Source organism: Cyprinus carpio, chromosome A17 (assembly GCF_018340385.1).
Source record: "Cyprinus carpio isolate SPL01 chromosome A17, ASM1834038v1, whole genome shotgun sequence".
Taxonomy (NCBI): Eukaryota; Metazoa; Chordata; class Actinopteri; order Cypriniformes; family Cyprinidae; genus Cyprinus; species Cyprinus carpio.
In genome coordinates, this window is record NC_056588.1 from 18,813,549 (window position 1) to 18,832,372 (window position 18,824).

The 18,824-nt window shown below is 37.4% G+C and overlaps 1 protein-coding gene across 3 annotated transcripts in view; it reads left to right on the top strand.

Annotated features, from left to right (window-relative positions):
* LOC109091653 (centrosomal protein kizuna-like) overlaps positions 1–17,148 on the top strand; it is a 56,287-nt gene extending 39,139 nt beyond the window's left edge. The window contains exons 7-15 of one of the 3 annotated variants that reach the window (XM_042774324.1): positions 4,273–4,389; positions 4,810–4,977; positions 5,311–5,461; positions 7,078–7,243; positions 7,772–7,834; positions 9,170–9,256; positions 9,673–9,730; positions 15,800–15,843; positions 16,801–17,047. In XM_042774324.1, coding sequence (XP_042630258.1) covers positions 4,273–4,389; positions 4,810–4,977; positions 5,311–5,461; positions 7,078–7,243; positions 7,772–7,834; positions 9,170–9,256; positions 9,673–9,730; positions 15,800–15,843; positions 16,801–16,904 — 958 coding nt within the window. In that variant the 3' untranslated portion in view covers positions 16,905–17,047. Of the gene's footprint in view, positions 1–4,272; positions 4,390–4,809; positions 4,978–5,310; positions 5,462–7,077; positions 7,244–7,460; positions 7,739–7,771; positions 7,835–9,169; positions 9,257–9,672; positions 9,731–15,799; positions 15,844–16,800 lie in introns of those variants that run through there. The other 2 variants (XM_042774323.1, XM_042774325.1) reach the window with 2 other exon arrangements.
* Positions 17,149–18,824: the final 1,676 nt, after the last annotated feature.

Genomic DNA, 18,824 nt, shown 5'->3' on the forward strand with positions numbered 1-18,824 from the left:
TTGTATAAACTTGTTAAATCATCTAAACCAACAACATGTATGTTAGACCATATACCATCTAAGCTACTAAAAGAACTGCTTCCAGAAGTCATGGATCTTCTTCTGAATATTATTAATTCATCATTGTCATTAGGATGTGTACAAAAACCTTCTAACTGTCTGTTATTAAGCCTCTCATTAACCTGTTAACCAGGACTCTCTGGAGATGATAATGCTCAAAAAGATAAAACGTTACAGACCCTGAAGTGCCTTTAAAAAATTTTACCATACTGATTTTTTTTATTATTATTATTTCATATAAAAATACATGAAATCAGTCCTGGAGCAATCCAGAAAAGTAATGGGTTGAAAGTCACATGTCTCATGAGTTTCTATTTCAAATCTGAAGAAGATACCATGAAAAATTAGATTCCTGCAACCATTTTTCTGAAACTATGTCAAGTCCACAACCAACTTATCATCTTTTCATTATGTGTATTTGTCCGAATAGTGGGGTTCTGTGTAGTTTATTTATAGACGTCATCTGTTACGGCGCTCACTGACTGAGTGCACCGCTGCGTGATAGCGCGGGGCTTGTTGATCCCACTCTCGCTGAATTTCTGACAATTACCGCGTGCTCCCATCCACTCCCTTGATTTTTTATTTTTTTTTTATTCATTCCCCCAAACATTCCAAATTTGTATATAATTAGATTTTGTGATCGCGCGCACACCGTGTAAGGGAGCGCATCTTATGATCAAAGATATTTGTCAATGAGCTCAAGATCTGATGAGGAGGAAATCCTCCAACATCTTGTCAGCCATCTCTCCTTACTTTTGACCCATGACCAATCGTGCCTCTTTAGTGAATCTGAACTCTCCTCCCGTCCGTATTTAATTTACAAAGCCTGATCATCATGCAGAGTACACGTGATCATGCAGGATACAAATGCACACTTCACAAGATCTCACAGCTGGATTCGACTAAGTCTACAAGGTTTGTGAAATTAAATGTCTTATTAGAAATACAAATACAAAAATCAGTTAATATATTGGCCATGGCGATATATCGGTCAACCTCTACTCAGCTCTATATTTCTTTGCGGTCCGATACCAATTCAAACAGAATGCATAGCTCATTTATATATAAAAATTATGACTGGATGACTAGTGATTTCCTACTGCTGAATTTAGGAAAAAACAAAAACAAAAAAAACAGAGGTGTTAATTATGGGACCAAAAACCTCTGCATGTAATAATCTAGAACAGGGGTTTTCAACCTAGGGGGGTGCCAGCACCTTTCAAGGGGGGCGCAAGCATCTGTTAATTTAGAGGCATACTCTCAAGTAGCCTATTTATGAATACGAGCTAGCAAATCTTTAACCATCCACTGGGGGCAATCTGATTTGTCCCACTGCTAATCAGTCGACAATTAGAGCAGAGTTGGCTCGAGTATCAGTCACGCTTATTGATAGTGTAAGATGATTTACGGTTAGCCGTGTTTTGGGAATCCAGCCACGTATTGGCATGTTGCTATCAGAAACATGCTCAGCCATCACATTGAATCAGGTAATATGTTTATTATCAGGTTATATATTTATTATCAGGTTTTATATATTTATTATCAGGTTATATATATGTCCCTGTTGCTCAGTGGTAGAGCATTGCGTTAGCAGCGCAAAAGGTTGTGAGTTCAATTCCAAGGGAACACATGTTAGGTAAAAAAATGTTAGCCTGAATGCACTGTAAGTCCCTTTGGATAAAAGCGTCTGCTAAATGCATAAATGTAAATGTAAATAAATGTAAATATTTGTTTCATTATAATTACGCACACTATACCGGGGCAGTCCTAAACCCTTTTAGGTTTCAGCCCCACTATGTTTCGTCTTAGACCCCCAAAACTGTCTGAACGATCGGGCCAGTGCTGCTTCCTCAAGAAAGTTTTATCATTCTCAAGTGTTTTATGTCTTGTCAGTTTAAACATTAAACTAATTTTAAGCCATTTAAGCACAAGACATCTCAATGCGGTACTCACATGCTGTGACAGATTGTTTCTGTGCGCACCGTGCACACAACTGAAGTGCACAAACAAAGCCATCTCAGATCCTGAGATCCGTACATTTCTTATGTTAATAATGTATAATGTAATGTATAATGTAATAATTAAAAAGAACAAAAGAAAAATCATTCACTGATCTTAAGTAACGTCTGAAGTTTTAATGGATATTTTTGTATATGTTTAAGGGGTCTTATGATGCTATTTCAAGTTTCCTTTCCCTTTGGAGTGTTACAAGCTGATTGTGCATAGATAAGATCCCTGAAGTTGCAAAGCCTAAAGTCTCAAAACCAAAGAGATATTCTTTATCAAAGTTAAGACTCTGCCACGCCCCCCTAAAACGGCTCATTCAAACATGCCCCCACATGACTACGTCACGAGGAAATATTAAGTTCAATATTAAGCGCATCAAAGTTTTAGTGGAAAAAAAAAGAGTTTCAAACAGTCCTCATCTCTGCCGCACAGCAGCGCTGTGCCACACCTGCGATGACTTTAGCGCCTCAGTTCAAGCTAGAAACCTGCGCAGGATGGATTTTTCAGTCCCTCGTGGAAATATTTGCATAATGCCGCATAAATGTTCACTCAAAAAGAGAAGGCATGGTTTCAGTAACCGCAGTTAGTGTTGAAGCAGCCATGTCAGGGAGATGCTGTGCATTTCTAGGCGAAAGCAAAAGCACTTTATTTGGCCTTCTGAAAGTAGATGCATTTAGGAATCTTTAAGATTACTTACAACAGAACAGCAACGTATTTTATGGATGACCGTTTCGTGAACCTAGGAGAGGACATAATTTTGACTTTGCTACGACAATCTGGCGCTTCTGAATCAACTACTGTAAGTATGTTTTGTTATTAGTTTAAGTATTTGCTATTGAATGTTCAAATGCAGAGTTTTGCGTGTCGTGTTTGTGTATGTACAGTAAGAGAGAGAGAGAGAGACAGGGACTCAGCTGTCTTAACCGTCAGTGGCTTGTGTACTGCAAACACGTAGGAGCTTCATCACTGTGTCTGTCACGTGACTCTGGTCCCCTTTTGGGCTTGAACTGATGGTTAAACTAAGGACATTATTAACTGTCTTTACATTTATTTTGAAAGATGAAGCTCAAGATCATGGAAAGGGGCGTTACATTTCCGATGAGTGCTTGTGGTGTTTGGCCAATCACAATGCACTGGGTCAGTTCGCCAATCAGCGCAGACTGCGCTTGTCAGAAGGAGGGACTTTGTAGAAAACAATGTGTTTGAGAGAGGCGGGGCATAGAGGACCTACAATAATGTACAGTATTTGAAAAATAATGTGTTTTTTGAACATTAAATCATGTGGCCAAATTCTGGTACACCAAATACACAGAACCGACTCAGCCTGGTTTCTGAGGGGTTTTTTTCCCCTCCATTTCTGTCACTTATGGAGTTTTGGTTCCTTGCCACTATTGCCTTTGGCTTGTTCGAGAAACAGTTTCTGGCAGTATTGTTGAGTTAATTGCACAAACACTATTTAGAGAGAGCTGAATTGAGCTGGATGATGACCTCACTGAATCAATGATGAACTGACTTTAACCGACCATTTTTCTATTGTCCTTTTGCATTATCATCACATGTATTCCTGTTTAAGATTGTAAAGCTGTTATGACAGTCTGTATTGTATTAAGCGCTATATAAATAAAGATAAATAATGTAATTACATGCTTCACCTCTGTTTTCACCCTGTTGGATTATGTTAAGTAATAATATGTAAAGAGTAATATAAATTCAGTTAATCTAATTAATTTGACAGCAATAATAGCAAATCATGGTAGATTTGAAAAAGAGTTACAATTCGCATATTTCTAGATGCTGTCAAGGGTGAACTTATTCTTCAGCCTCCTCATCCCGGTTCTAAATTTCCCTCAGAAGTTTGTGCCGGAGGTTTTTTAGGTGGGAAATAGTCCTCCAGAATTTATTGCAAACTCACTCACTCAGCTTTGACTCTGTTCCGAAATGGAAAATTCAATTTCTCTGATCATGTCAATTCCCAGTGGATAATATCAAGTCCCATCTTATATATATTTCCCATTACACATTATTTTTGCTCAGAAATATGTTAAATTACACAAATAAAAAGGCTTGCAAATGTAGATTCTTGTTGTAAAATTTCAACATGCAAGAGGAAAGTTAATAAAGCTGTATACAATAACAGTAAATATTCAACATACACAATCATTTAACTTCTTGTTCTTTGTTCTTATTTTTGGAAAATTTCTCCAGGCTCTCCATGGAAGGATTTTGTCATCTTCTAGACAGCATTGAGCGACGTCTCAGTGCTAAAGACGTGAACCTCTACAGAAGCACAGTCAATGAGCAGAAACTCGATGATATCATCAGGTCAGAGAAGGAAGATGTTTTGTTCCCTGTTTGAGTCTGCTTCCTCTCATGGTGCTTTAGTGTTCACAGATTCAGTGGAAGTTGCATTACCCTGCCTTTAAGGGCTCTCACTATAAATTGAGTGCCATTACTTCGGCACCAACAACACTCTAGCAATAAATCTTGGTTTCTAAGAGGTTTTGAATCACAGTGAATTGTTATAGTAGCCATTTTGCAATGGCGCCTATACATGCTAGTTTATTGTTTTCTGTTTTTATTTGTGTAGATTGAAATAAGTGGAGAGTATCTGTACTAATAAAATAAGTGCACTTTTAGTAATGCTGCATTATTTGTGTGATTTTTCAAGGGAGGCTCCAGTGTGTGTGCCTACACTCCACACATTCTCATTTCTAGTGTGATGTTTCTTTATGTATTGCCCAGTATATGTGGTCAGTGTGGGCGTCTGGATGGTGTGGAGCTGCATTCGTGTGGTGCGGTTGTTCTGCAGCAGCTGCCCCTGTTGTCCTGCAGTCTGTCTCATGGAAGCCTGTTACCCAATGATCTGATCAACACTTACTGGTCATCAGCTACAAAACCAGAACAGATCAGGTATAGTGCATTACTGTTCTCTGGACTCATAGCATCTATTAAGGTTGTTTCACTTATGTATAGCAAGAGACTGTTTGATTGTTTGAATAATACGTCCTTAATCATAAAGCTGTTTTTGTAATATTACATTTTTGTTTAAATTATATCAATGATATGTACATATTTAAAGGAATACAAATATAACCACAATAAAGTATTAACTATTTAAAAATAAATATTGTGTTATTGAGCCAGTCACAGGGTGGTTCATGTTTCTTGCAGTTATTTGATTGTGATGTATATGAATGAAGTTGTGTGTGTGATACATTTCTTCATCCTGGTTTGGGCATGCAGGTCATGTCTGTCAGCTGAAAGCGCTCTGCTGTGGGACTGCTGTTTTAGACACTTCTTTCAGCTTCAGCAACAGAAAATCCTCAGCACTGACCACATCATCCAGCTCTTCACTCCACTGCTAGTCCCAAACAATGCCACCTACACTGAGAAGGTATCACTCACTCTCCCCTGGTTTCTGCTTCACTGTTTAGTTTTATATATATATATTAGGGGTGTGACGAGACACTTATCCCACGAGATGAGATGAGACTGGGTTCACGAGAACGAGACAAGACTTTTTTTTACAGAAATACTCTATGAAATATATAGGGAATAGTCTTTTATTTAACTGAAAACTCATTTAACTCGTTGCCGTCTACCTTCACCAGGTTTTATAACTTGTATGTCCCTACCCTGCATGCACAGATTTTGTCCACACTTCATTCTGCATTTGCTTATAGCACGGCACTATTGGACTTGTTCCTCATAAGTGTGTTAACGCAACGAGAGAGACCTTTTGAAAGGGAACGCTCCGGTTACTAACATAGCCTTGGTTGCCTAAGATAAGGGAATGAGCATTGCGTAGGCTGCCGTGCCGTTTTTTTTTTCTTTTTGGGAACGAAGCGCCATTGGTTCATGCAGCTACACAAACACGAACAAATCAGGCTTCAGTATCAGAGTAAACCAGGAGTTTTTAATTTTTTTTTTCTTTTTCTTTTAATTTTTTTTAGGAAAAACTCCAGTTCTTTAATGAATTAAACTGGAAATGTACGTTAGCAGTGCTAAAACTGATCTTAAAGTTTCAGTGATTTTGTAATGTTTGTAGCGGTAAGTATGGAGGCATTATTATCCTGGAAAATGTAATAATTACGAGAAAAAAATGTTTTTAGAATTTGATGCAGCTGATCCAGTAAAATGACCTCATCCTGTAACATATATATGGGTCTTTCCTAGTTGCAGCCCTGCTATAAATTCCAGTTTTATAAAGTTCTCCACTTTTTTGTTAAAATGAGGTCATGGGGTTGGTGTTACTCTCCTGTTGTTATGAGACTGTGTTGTGTGGCATTTGGCCTCTGATGTGTGAATCCATTGCTAGGGTATGATAATATTTGACATCTGACCTCCCTTCCTTGTCATTATTTCTGACACAGTTTCTCTTGACACCCTGCAGAATTTAGTAGCATTTTTTTTACTTGTGCAGTGACTATTTGGCTTGCTTTATAGTTGTGGTTTACATATTGTCAATGTATATTTCTGTTGTTTTGTCTGTTCTGTATCTCATGCAGAGAAACTTAATTCCAATCTCAGGACCTATCCCGAGCATGACTACTGACAATCTAACTAACAGTTTATATATAATATATGTATAATACATGTAAAAAAAAAATATAGTTTTTATGTGAAAAGATAAGAGGCTGAGCAGTGATCAACAGGCTTTTTTTCTGCACTAATTTTTGCTAGAAAATATTTGGAATTCTGGAGATTAGATTTTTGAAATTCAAATAAAATGTGTTAAATAGCACTGCCAAAATGTATAATTAACAAACACTCAATTGGTGCAGATTTTTATTATTTTTTTTATTATTATTAAATCAAGACATTGAATCTAGTCAGGTTGATTCTGGACACTGCACACACAATGAATAACATGCAAAAGGATTTTTTTTTATGGTCAATATAATTTTTTCTAGCTATTTTATCTAATCATGTATGACTGGAAAAAAATATGGAAAAGTCAAAAGGTGTGAGAACCTTGAAATAAAGACAAGTCGTCTCTTTGTCATCCAGGCAGGGGAGCTGTTGAAGAGGCTTCTGACCCATGCATCTGAGACCCATCAGCCCTCAGAAAGTGAACTCTCATCTTCTTGCAGCTTACCCTCTCTTCTGGATTACAGTGTGGAAATCAAGCCGGCGAGGCCTTCCAAAACAAATGAGCAAACTGTTGAAACACAAGGTTAGTAGGCTTGTTTGACATTTCAGCTTAGCTGGCACTTTATTGCATTAACAAATTCTGCTTATTACAAAGATCTGCTTTTCCGGCTTCAAATGAATAGCTTGTTTAAATACACACAGTTGTTAAGAGCCGTGCTTGGCCAGACAGTTTAGATCAGAGAGAGAATTAAAGAGGTACTCCCCAAAGCAGGCAAACCACATTAACGGTTCATTTTCAGTGCTAAAGCAAGGAAACATCAGCTCTGTGGCTCCATTCTGATGAAGGATGAAGAGGAGACCTCCAGTACTCGCAGGATGCCAGAGCTCTGACCCTCATGAGAATACACTTTTGCCCAAATCTCATTTCCGACAAAGCCAGCCAGCCTACATTCTCCCTTTAAACCTGTCTTAATCAGTCCTGCTGTTCAGATCCAAAAAGCTCCCCATCCCCCTTCCTGAGCTCTCTCTCTTTCTTTTCTTTTCGTTTCTCCTGTCTCACTCTTCCACCATCTCTCTGAGCTGCGCTTTCCTTCTCTTTTCTTTGTTTCAGGAATTCAAAGTGCTGAAGAGGACAGTGCCGACCAAAGCCCAGTGGAAAGTATTCCTATAAGAGGTAAAAAGGCAGATCGAAGAAGCACCCGTTCGGGAGTTCTTCTGTGTCCGTTTTGTCTTTCTTCTCACGCAGTAGATAATGGGGGTCCCTTTTTTTCCCAACTGGATAGCTGTGAAAGGATGATCAAGGTGAATCAGAGGTCAAAGTCCCACCTGAAGAGTGGAACAGTTCCTCTAATTATCGGCAGAGAAAACAAACCCGTCTCTTTTCTTCTGCCCTAGGTATAGGTGAAACTGAGATTCTCAGAGCGCATAATGCGGAGGTTTAATTGTCCACCGGCCGGGTTGGGGGTGCCGCACAAGATCTATCATTGGTTCTCATTATCTGCTAAACAATGCCAGCCAGAGGCGGACTTAAAAAGACTGGATGTCAAGGCATCCTTTGAAAAGCCTTGGGTAGCAAGTCCCAGCACCAGCTCAGAAATGTAAAACTATCCATTATTCCACTTGGCTATCTGATTTCAAACTGTGCCTTTCATGCGCAGGGTTAGCCCAAGAGCGCCACAGAGAGAGAAGTCCAGCTTCTCACTGCAACTAATCAAAGGCATTATGATAGTAGAAAACCGCCTCTGCTGTCCCTGGCTGCTTATTAGCTGTTTACAGGTGGCTAATGAAGACTGCATTGAGTTCTGTTGCCTTTTGTATTACATCACTTTGCAATCATCAGTGAAAACAGCATCCGAATGTTGGCCTTCCACCGTCTCCATGTTGGTAAAGCGCCACCATGGACAATAGTGTTTTATGTATATGGCGAACAAAAAGGAAATCTTTAGATGCTCTTTCTACATGGTAATAACGCCTATATTTTGCAGTCATTAAACCGGAAGATACGAGCAACAAACAACTTGCCATACTACACATATCAGGATAACGAGATGCTGGAAAGTATTTTGTCTTTGGAGGCATAACCACTTTGCAGTTTGTTTTTCTGTTTGCTTTCGACAGTTAAAACTGACATACTTTTGTTTTCCATGACTCGTTTTCAAAAATAATTTTAAGCTTGAATGCTCACTGGTTAAAGATCTCAATTGTCAGAGTTTATAGAACATGAAAGACAGTGTTTTAAATAAAATCCTGTAAGATGGTGCGACAACACAAAAGCCAGCGGGTTTTTTTTTTTTTTTTTTTTTTGCCGAGGCGGCAGCCTGTCTATGTGCGTCTGGATTAGATCAATAGTTTAGTGCTCACTCACTCTTTTTCACCTCCTCTCTTTGCTTATCAGCCTTAAAGAGCTGATGTTGGGTCATCAAGCATCAGGGCTCTGGAAAGTTGGAAGTCGAGGTCTTTAGCAAATATTTGATTAGCTGCTTTCGCATTTTGTATTTTTTTTATATAGAGACCAAAGCATATCAGCTGCTTAAACAGTCTGTGGGACAAGAGAGGCACTGGAGTGACTCAGAGGAGGAGAATTCTGAGCCGTCAGGTAACGGAAAATAATAGAAAATGTCTAAAGTTTGACAAAGCATATGTGGTGCTTTGTTTATTTCCATTAAACATTTAAAAGTTTTATATCAAATGTAATTGTAAATCACTTTTTAATTGTAATAATATATGTACATAAATAGCCCTTTCTCTTTTAAAATACATGTGCAGTGCCCATTTAACCCAGTTACATTTAAAAATGTGCAGAGTTAACTGTTATTCATAGTCAATATTTGTATTTTATCAGACAAATATATGATATTTCTATATACATTATGATTATAGTGATCATAAAAATGAACAACACTGTGTATACAAGCATATAATGCATTTTTTAATATTGTAGTATAAATGTGTAATAATAACACACCCTTTTCCCTTCTTTTTTTATTTAAATAATTAATTTGTTATCCAAAGATATCAACAAATTGGAGAGGTCTGAGGCGCTCCGGGACTCTTTAACGCAAAACAGTCGGTATGTTTTTTTTGTTTTTTTTTTGTCCTCTTTTAATAAAAAAAGCAGTATGTGTTTGTCCTTGAATCACTCTTAGCATCATTAACACAGGTTCACGTGGGAGGCATCAGTCAAGCTGTATTTTCATTCAGAGCTTCCTCTCTCATCATCTGCATTATTTGATTGCTTCAGTAAATCTGGAATTTGAATGAAGAAAAAAGGATCTTGAGGGTACAGTGTTTAGGTTTTCACATCAACACAAGTTCACACAATCAGCTAAGACGCGCAGCCCTCCAAGCAGCGTCTCTCCTCCACAAATCCATTAGGGCAGATAATGGATGGGTAAATCTCGAGAAGAATAATCGTCTCTGATTTCACATGCTTTTCCAAGCATTACGCTGACACAAGGGTCGAAAGTTTCCCTCCATGTCTCTCTGTCTTTTTTCCCCTCTTTCTCCTTTTCTCTCTTCTGCCCAGTCTTTATGCCCACTCTTTGCCCACCTCCCTTCGCTCTCTCTGAGCTAGTTTACACTATTTGCAGAGGAAAGGGAATAATGATTGCACTCTGACAGAGCTCTCTGATGGATGCCACAGTCTGCCCAATGACTGGCCTCATTAATAAACATAAGCTGTCTCTAGTGCGAGATGCTTTTGGATCATCCCAGAACCTCACAGAGCTCCTGAGAGAACCCTGCCAAAGACTCTCCTTTGGTTATGGAGGGTTAGAGGTTATTTAAAGCTCAAAGCAAAGATGAAGGTTAGCATTGGTGCATTTGCTTTGCTTTCAGGTAGAACATTTTGTGGCCATTTTTTTTTTTTGGCTGCATTGAAGAATTCCTCTTGCCAGTCACTTCTTGCGCTTTATTGCCTCTACAAGTACCCTGCACTCGAGCACCAGTAGAACACTAAATGTGCTGTTCCCTGTCCTCTCTGCTTTCTCGCTCTCTCGTCTCCGTCACTTACTGCTGTCATTCTGTCACTGAGCCGATAGGCACATTAAAAGACCTTCTGGTTCGAACCAAAACTCCCAACAAAATAGTAATAAAGTAAAATAAAATAAATCAAGTGCCTCTCTTTCTTACCCATAATTATGATTTTGCGCTTAAGCCGAGACGGTAGCTGAAGGATCAGAGTTTAAAGTAGGCGCTTTGGTGCAAAAAAATGCATTTATGGGCCTTTGTGCGCCTCCTCATTATGTGTGTGGGGCTGATTCATTAAGTAATTGGTTTGCAGTTGTTTACATGAGTATTAAGGCCCCCTATTCAGCAGTCTTTTGAGAGATACATTGTGAAAATGTTGCATGTTATGAATGCCCAATGAGAGGCGGGGGGCCAGGCCTATTGGCCAAACACTGCGCTGGGCTGAAAAGACCAGAGAAAAGCGTCAGGCGCTGCTTTGCATAGCAATGACTCGCCCATAATAAGCTTTCCAGATTAAATACATGCAGTCCATACAAGATGCAAAGAGATACTCTTAACACATTTATTTGTGTTCATTTCACTATTATAGTGCTGAAGATAATTGGGGTCTTTCATATCCACCCCCCTTTTTTATTTATTTTTTTCTTAATTCCCTTCCCTTCCTGTCGTCAGCGTGCCGTTTTTACTGCAAAATACGTTTTGTTGTGTTATAATTCAGAGGCTGTGTGGACAGACCAGGCGGTATTTGTTACGCCTGTGTGCCGCAGTGACTCAGGAAGGAGAGCGCTGGAGTAAGCAGCTGCACTCCATGTAAACGCCTCTTGTTTCTGCCCTTTGTTTAAGGCTACATGCCACAGCTTCCTCCTCTTTAGCTGCTACTGTGTTCTCTGCTACTGCAGGCATGTAGCGCAGACCTTGTTCGCTGTTTCTTAATGTCCCACTCTGTTGCTTTATGAAAAATAACAGGGTAGGGTTAGTGGGTTTTTTTAACATCAACACATTATCAATTTCTCACATTGTCATTGAGGAAAACAATTGTGTTTGTGTAACAGCAGCATGATTGTTAATATGTAAAATAAATTAATAAATTTGTTCTTTTTCACACCCCTTGTAAGAATTTTTACAGGTTAAGTCTTTGTTTTCATATTTTTTTCTCTATAGTTTCTATTGTTTTTATTCATTTTTATTTTTTTATCATTTATTTTTATTTTTAGTACAAGTTAACCTATGAAAATGTTGCCGTGGGAAATGTTAATCTGCCATACAGCTGAAATGAAAAGTTGTTTAACATTTATTTTCTTTCAAGTAACAAAATATGTTATAGTTATTAGTTTTAGTCAACTAAAATAACACTGGTTAGTGTGTCTTCAGCTGTCCACCAGTGAATGAGCATGTGACCCTGCACATGCTCATTCACTGGTGGACAGCAATAGGGGAAGCCAGTGGGGGTCACTCTTTCTTTGTGCCTCTCTTCATCCACCTGTTTTTTTCTACTAAAAAGAATGTCCTCTGTATGCAAACCAACTTTTATTTCACTGAGCCAAAAATGCCGCTTTCTTTATTTCCAAGGTGAGGTCTTCATCTTGGGATGCTAAAATAATACCAGATAAAACAAATGGTAATAAATGCAGTGACCTAGTTCCCTTGAGGTGCTGTCTGTGTGTACACACAGCACAAATAAAAAAACCAAAGCCCCCATCCCGGCTCTCCTGCAATTCTCGTGATTAGCCAGCAGAGGGGACTCATATTTAGCCCAGCCGTTGGTACCCTGACAGTGGCAGCCGGTGACAAGTAGAGGGCGCTCTCTCTGCTGCTCTGAATCATTACCTCACTCAGAGCTCTTGGCTCTTACAGGGGTCTAATCAATGGTAAATCAGTGCTGCTGTGGGTCACAGCTGGGAAGAGTGTAGGAGGTGCTACTGCTACCTTGCACAAACACTGATCTAAAGAGCGTGTTCTATTAGTATAGCTGTGGAGGCGTATATATGTTTATATTCATATGTAATATTCTCATGATAGGTATATATCCATTTATACTTACAGACTGAAAAATAAAATTGGTATAGAAACAATTTTCCCTCAGAAATTGCGTGTAAATTTCACAAATAATTACAATGAATTGGCAAGCAACACACTGAATTAAACATGGAACATGGAATGAAGTGAAAAGTTTATGTAGAAAGAACATGATTTTTTTGTATTTGTTTTATTTACAACTTTGATTTGTGTGTGTGTGTATACATGTATACACAGACTCACACACACACATATATATGTGTGTGTGTGTGTGTGTGTGTGTCTGTGTGTTTGTGAATATCTGTAGTTTTTGACATGCATTTTGTTTTACTTTTATAAACAGAGTATTTCAAAAGGAACAATATGACAATGATACACTTTCATCAAATGTAATCGCAGAGCTATAATCATACGTGATGACAGGTATTATGAAAATAACTTTGCCCAGACAACAAACGCAGACTAAGCGCAGTCTATTTACATGAAGCGTATTGCTGCATAGGATGCCGAGAGACGTCTTTTATTCATAGCTCATAGATATCATAACAACAACCCACACACCCCATATATTAATGTATCAAATGCTTGCCTAAAAACGCACTAGGGCACTTTTCATCAAATATAGCAAATACATCCAAATGCTCAAAACAACGTGGAACAGAGGGAGAGCGGAAAAGTAAACGCCAGAGCGGAGGGAAATAGAGAGAGGTTGCCGTCAAAGCAGTAATTTGCATCATTGTACACATTACATTCACCTCTGTGTATGAGACGCAGCCAAACAGTGGCCAGCCCTGTCTTACATATTCAGATTCATTGCCTCAATTAAGTGAACCTCAGTGCAAGATGAACTGGCATAAATGTTTATGGAAATGGAATATTAGATTGGAGGGTCAGTGGCATTCACAGCTCTCTGTGATAATGGTGTCTTGAAATCAGACTCGTCACTGTCTGAAGTGGCCCAGCTGATAAAGCATTCCCATGGCAAGCAAGTTATATAGAATATCTCTATTTACCCACCCAAACATGTATTTATTATTGAGCTCATCAAACTAAATTTTGCTTTAGCGTTCACTGCTGGGAAAGAGAAAGTCCTCCTGTATTTTCAGATTTCCATTTGAAAGGGAGATGGAAAATTGAACAAAAGATGTTTGTTTGTTTGTTTGTTAGTTTATTAATTTTTGCAGACTGTTTAGTATTTAATTTTCATGAATCCCATAAAGCATTTTTAAGCATAACCCATCAATGTAATCATTATTCAAATAACATCCTTTATGTCAAACTCTCAACTGCAATAGTGTCAATTTATATACTAGGACATGATGACAACAACAACAAAAAACAGTAAAACATTGGTAATGTTACAAAATAACATTATATTCATCAAATAATTGAGGAAAATATGAAAGAAGAAGAGATGTTTCTTAAGCAGCAAATCAAATATTAAAATTATTTCTGAAGGATCATGTGACACTTGATCCTTGAGATGCTTAAATTATGCTGAAGATTTAGCTTTGCCATAACATTAATAAAATATATTACTATAGAAATATGTTTACTAAAGAAATCTGTTCAAATTTTAAATTGTATATATATATTTCACATATATATATATATATATATATATATATATATATTTAAATCATAAATTTGAATGTTGTACGTGAGGAATAATGTAGTCAATTTGTCTGTTTTTTATGCAGCTGCTTACCAAGTAATTAAATAATAATTTTTTTAATGCAAGAATGAAATCTACCAAAATTATATTGTCAGTCATTATACAAAAAAAAAAAAATCATAACATAATTCCAGAGACTGTATTCCAGAGAGCCAAACAATAAATATTATATATATACTATAACAAATTATGCTACACTAAAGTATTTCTAATGTTTTGATTGTGCTTCCATCATGCTGGCTACGCAACACAAATCTGACATGCCAAATATCTGTTGATCATATTTAATAAAGATTGTGCTCAGTTCACCTTATAAAGGCATTGTTGTGCTTTGCAAGAATTTACCCTAAATAACCCTTTCATGGGTTTTGCTTCTCCTAAAGTCATCAAAGTAAACTTCACGATCATCTACTATATACTATAAACTTTGATGAAAAAGAATTCAGCTGCCAGTATCTGTTTCTGAAAGGTTTTTCACGGTTTTCATGTCAGTGACCTTGGGAGTGAATACATCTGTGGTACTTTTTGTGTCTGTCTACTGTAACTTGATGCTGTGTGTTTTATGAGTTTGGAATTGTATTCCTATTGAGCCAAAGGGTGATTTATGTAACTTGTTTGTTCTGACCCTGATCATAGCATCTGCATACATGCATCAATAAAATTTCTAAAAAATGTCATACTTTGTGCAGAGATGTTCTGGAAACAAAGGAGCCAAGCTGAATTATATGAGAGCCAGCCTAATTGAGTTCAGCTACATCTTTGCAGCTCCTTTGGTCAGAGTCAATGTTGTGCGCATGTGACTGAATTTGCTTTTGGGTCGACGGGGAACACGTGACTACACATACAATTGAGGTTTTGTTTATTCATCCAAATCCATCAAAGGGAAAATAAATATTCTTACACTTACTCCCAGAATCCTTTAAAGTACATGGATGTGAAAACAAAATCAATGATATGGATGTATGAAGACATGGAGGGTGAGGATGAGGGTGAAGATGAAGATGTCATTGTTGATCTGAATAGCCCTGTGCTGATGTAAATGAAGAAGGAAGCCTGTATGAAAAGTAGCGTGAGCTTTTGCATATGCATCAATGCAGATCAAAGGCTTGTCAGGGGTCATACATTTACATAGAGATATCAGTGATGCTATGGGAACCCGGCAAACCGGCGCTCAGTCCACTTATGAATAGAGTGCCCTGACCGGGTCCTTCAGCGCCATTAGAAAAGAAGTCAAGGAAGTTTATTTGGCCACTCGCCCCATCTGAAGGGAAATTATGTTCTTCAGGGTTTGGTTAGGTAACTGTCAAAGAAAAGATTTTGTGTGCTGTGGCTGATTTGATGAATTGATGTTGAATGATGGAAAAAAAATTCTGATTGTTTGATATGGTTCAAAGGTTTTTAAAGATTAGATTTTTTTCTTTTCTTTGTGCTTTTATGTTGTGAAGTCTAATCTCGTTTTATTTATTTTATTTCTTACAGGAAGATTGCAAAAAGTAAAGCTTTCTCTGGTGTCCAGTCAAAAGGTAAGACCACTGTACAAATGACTAAAGTGTGTTAAAAACATGTGTCTGGTGTTAAATGCAGCTGCCAGCACACTTTTTATTTAATGCTTACGTTTCACATTAAAATACACTAATACTGGTGTACTGTTTACTGTACTGCCTACATTTTGTGAATACACTACCAGTCAAAAGTTTGGAATAATTAAGCATTTTAAATATTTCTGAAAGAAGTCTCTTATGCTCACTATTTTTTTTTAATCAATAATACAGTAAAAACAGTAATATTGTGAAATATTATCAAAATTTAAGAGCTGTTTACTATTTTGAATATATTTTCAAATTTAAGCAGAATTTTCAGCAGCCATTACTCTTTAGTGTCACCTTCAGAAAACATTATTAATAATCTTTATATATTATATATTATTATTTTTTATATTTATTGAAAGTTTTTTTTGCTTATTAATTTTTTTTTTGTGGATGTTGTGATTTTTTTTTTTGATTATTTTTTGAAATGAACAGCTTGTACTTTAAATAAAAAATCCTTTTTAACATTATAAATCAATTTAAAGGTTTGGGGTATTACAGTTTCCACAAAAATATGAAGCAGCAAAACTGTTTTCAACTTTGATGATAATCATAAATGTTTCTTGAGCAGCAAATCGGCATATGAGAATGATTTCTGAAGGATCATGTGACACTGAAGACTGGAGTAATGATGCTGAAAATACAGCTTTGATCACAACAATCAATTACATTTTAAAATAGATTACAATCAAATAATATAATAATATTTAACAATATTACTGCTTTTACTGGATTTGTATGTTGTATGTATGCATTTATTTATTTATTTTCTCTGGAATTATTTACTTTTATATTTTTTACTTTTATCATTTTATACATGTTCATGGGCTGATTTATTTCTGCACCTTATTGCAACAGAATGTTAATGGTGTACGCATATATTTTTGATTGCAGCGTTTTGGGGAGAATCAGATGACAGCAATTCTGAGATCGAAATGGCCTTGCGTCCTCAGTCCCGCAACACCAGCAGCCATGACTTTGATGATTTTTATGATTAACATTTCTCTTTTTCCAGAGCAGTTAATATGTTTGAAAGAGATGCCTTTATACAATTGCAAAACAAACAAAAATCTTGAGTTAGGAATGTGTGACTTCCATGAAAACAAAAAAGAGATCCTCTTTATTGTGGCCAAAGACTGTGAAGGGTTTTCAAAACATGTCGGTGTTAACCCTGCTTGAATCTCTTTAGCTGAACAACACTTGGACCTGGTTGAAATAGATTAAACTTGGTTTTTAAAGTGATTCCTTTGCACTGTGTTGAATATTACGCATTTTAGATGCTGCAGGTATCTGGCGGTGAGTTGGAGTGGAATGCTCTGAGTCAACTCCTATGAAAAGCCAGTGCACAATGGCCACTCTGCATGCTGCTGAAACACCTTTGAACTCACTCAAGTACCCCTGGCCCATTTAGGAGGACAAAATGCGTTGTGCTCATCTCAATATAGAAACAAACGTTCTCTGTATTTGCGGCGGTAGAAAAGCGATTTTGTCAGCCGAACGCGATGCAAGTGTCTCCCCAACCGATGAAATGCGCGGTGCAATGTCCACTTCAGAATGCGTCTGTTTTGCAAATGTGCACACATTTTTATGCTCTCTGGCTGATTCATGTGGGATTTCAAGTCACATTTTATACATTTACACACAGACGTCTGAGTTACTGTACAAAATGTGACACGCTTGCTGCAATTCGTTGTTATAATATGCCTCTCTAATGGCTATTTTTAGACTCCACGTGATAGTTAAAATTACAGATAATTATAATTAAACATTAAAAAGAGAACTGATCAAACACAGCAATATCATTACAGTAATAATGGTTATTTTTCCCAAAACAGCCAATCAGTGATAACGACAGTAACCCTTTTTCTAATGGACCTGAAAATAACATTGCAAACTAAAATTGCTGTGCACGGATTTCCAGAACTGTTTCCCAGCCATCAATAATCTACATCGCCCGTGACAGGAGATTGTCATTTTGTCTGTGACTCTTGGTTCATTTGGTTTCATCATATTTAACATGCATGGAGGCATGTTATTCTGTAATGATACCAAACCTGCAGCATTCTATCCATCAGTATGATTCCATTAGTTAGCTTTTAAGTAACTTTATGAGGCCGAACCTGCTAGAGTAGGACTCCACACTCATTAGCTGTAATGGCTGCAGCCAGCCTGGCCACGCATGTGTCGAAACGCGCCTGCATAATTTGGAGATTGCTAAAAAGCTCCCCTCACATAATATCTGTTGTTAAGGATCATGTCAACAGATACTTGTGTGATGGAGGAAGCTCTGTGAGAGAGTTACATTGTGCCGGCCCGTAACAACACCATAAATGCTTTTTAAAGGAACCGTCTTCTGGACATGCTAATAAAAACTCGGAGTGTGACTTTCAAATGATGTCACATCAAAACAGAGAAAATGTTTTGCTTCATATGAAACCTCGCCAAGATTTCTTTTGCAAAAACGTGTGTATGTGGCCACTTTATGAGCATGCATGATGGTCTTCCCGCAGGGAAGGTCATTAAAGCATTCAGATTCAAAGACATTGTGGATTTAAATCATCTGTTTATCGGCATAAAAGTGCCTGATTTCAAGGCTCAGCTAGGATGTCCATTGCTCAGTCTCCATTCATTTGATGAATAAAATCAGTCAAATCTAAACGTTTAAGTCTTTTCATATTTTATTAAGAAAGTACATGTTATTATCTAGCTATTATCAGTATTATACGTGTGCAACATAATGTTATGCGGTACATTTCAAAGCCAATTTTATACTCATACCCTACAAAACGTTATTATTAACGATAATGATTCAGCAGTACTTTAAAATGGTTGTGCTGCTTAATTAAGTGCGCAGAGTTTTTATAAATGTTTTCACTGCCATTTTTGATTTATTTTATGCATCCTGGCTGAATAAAAGT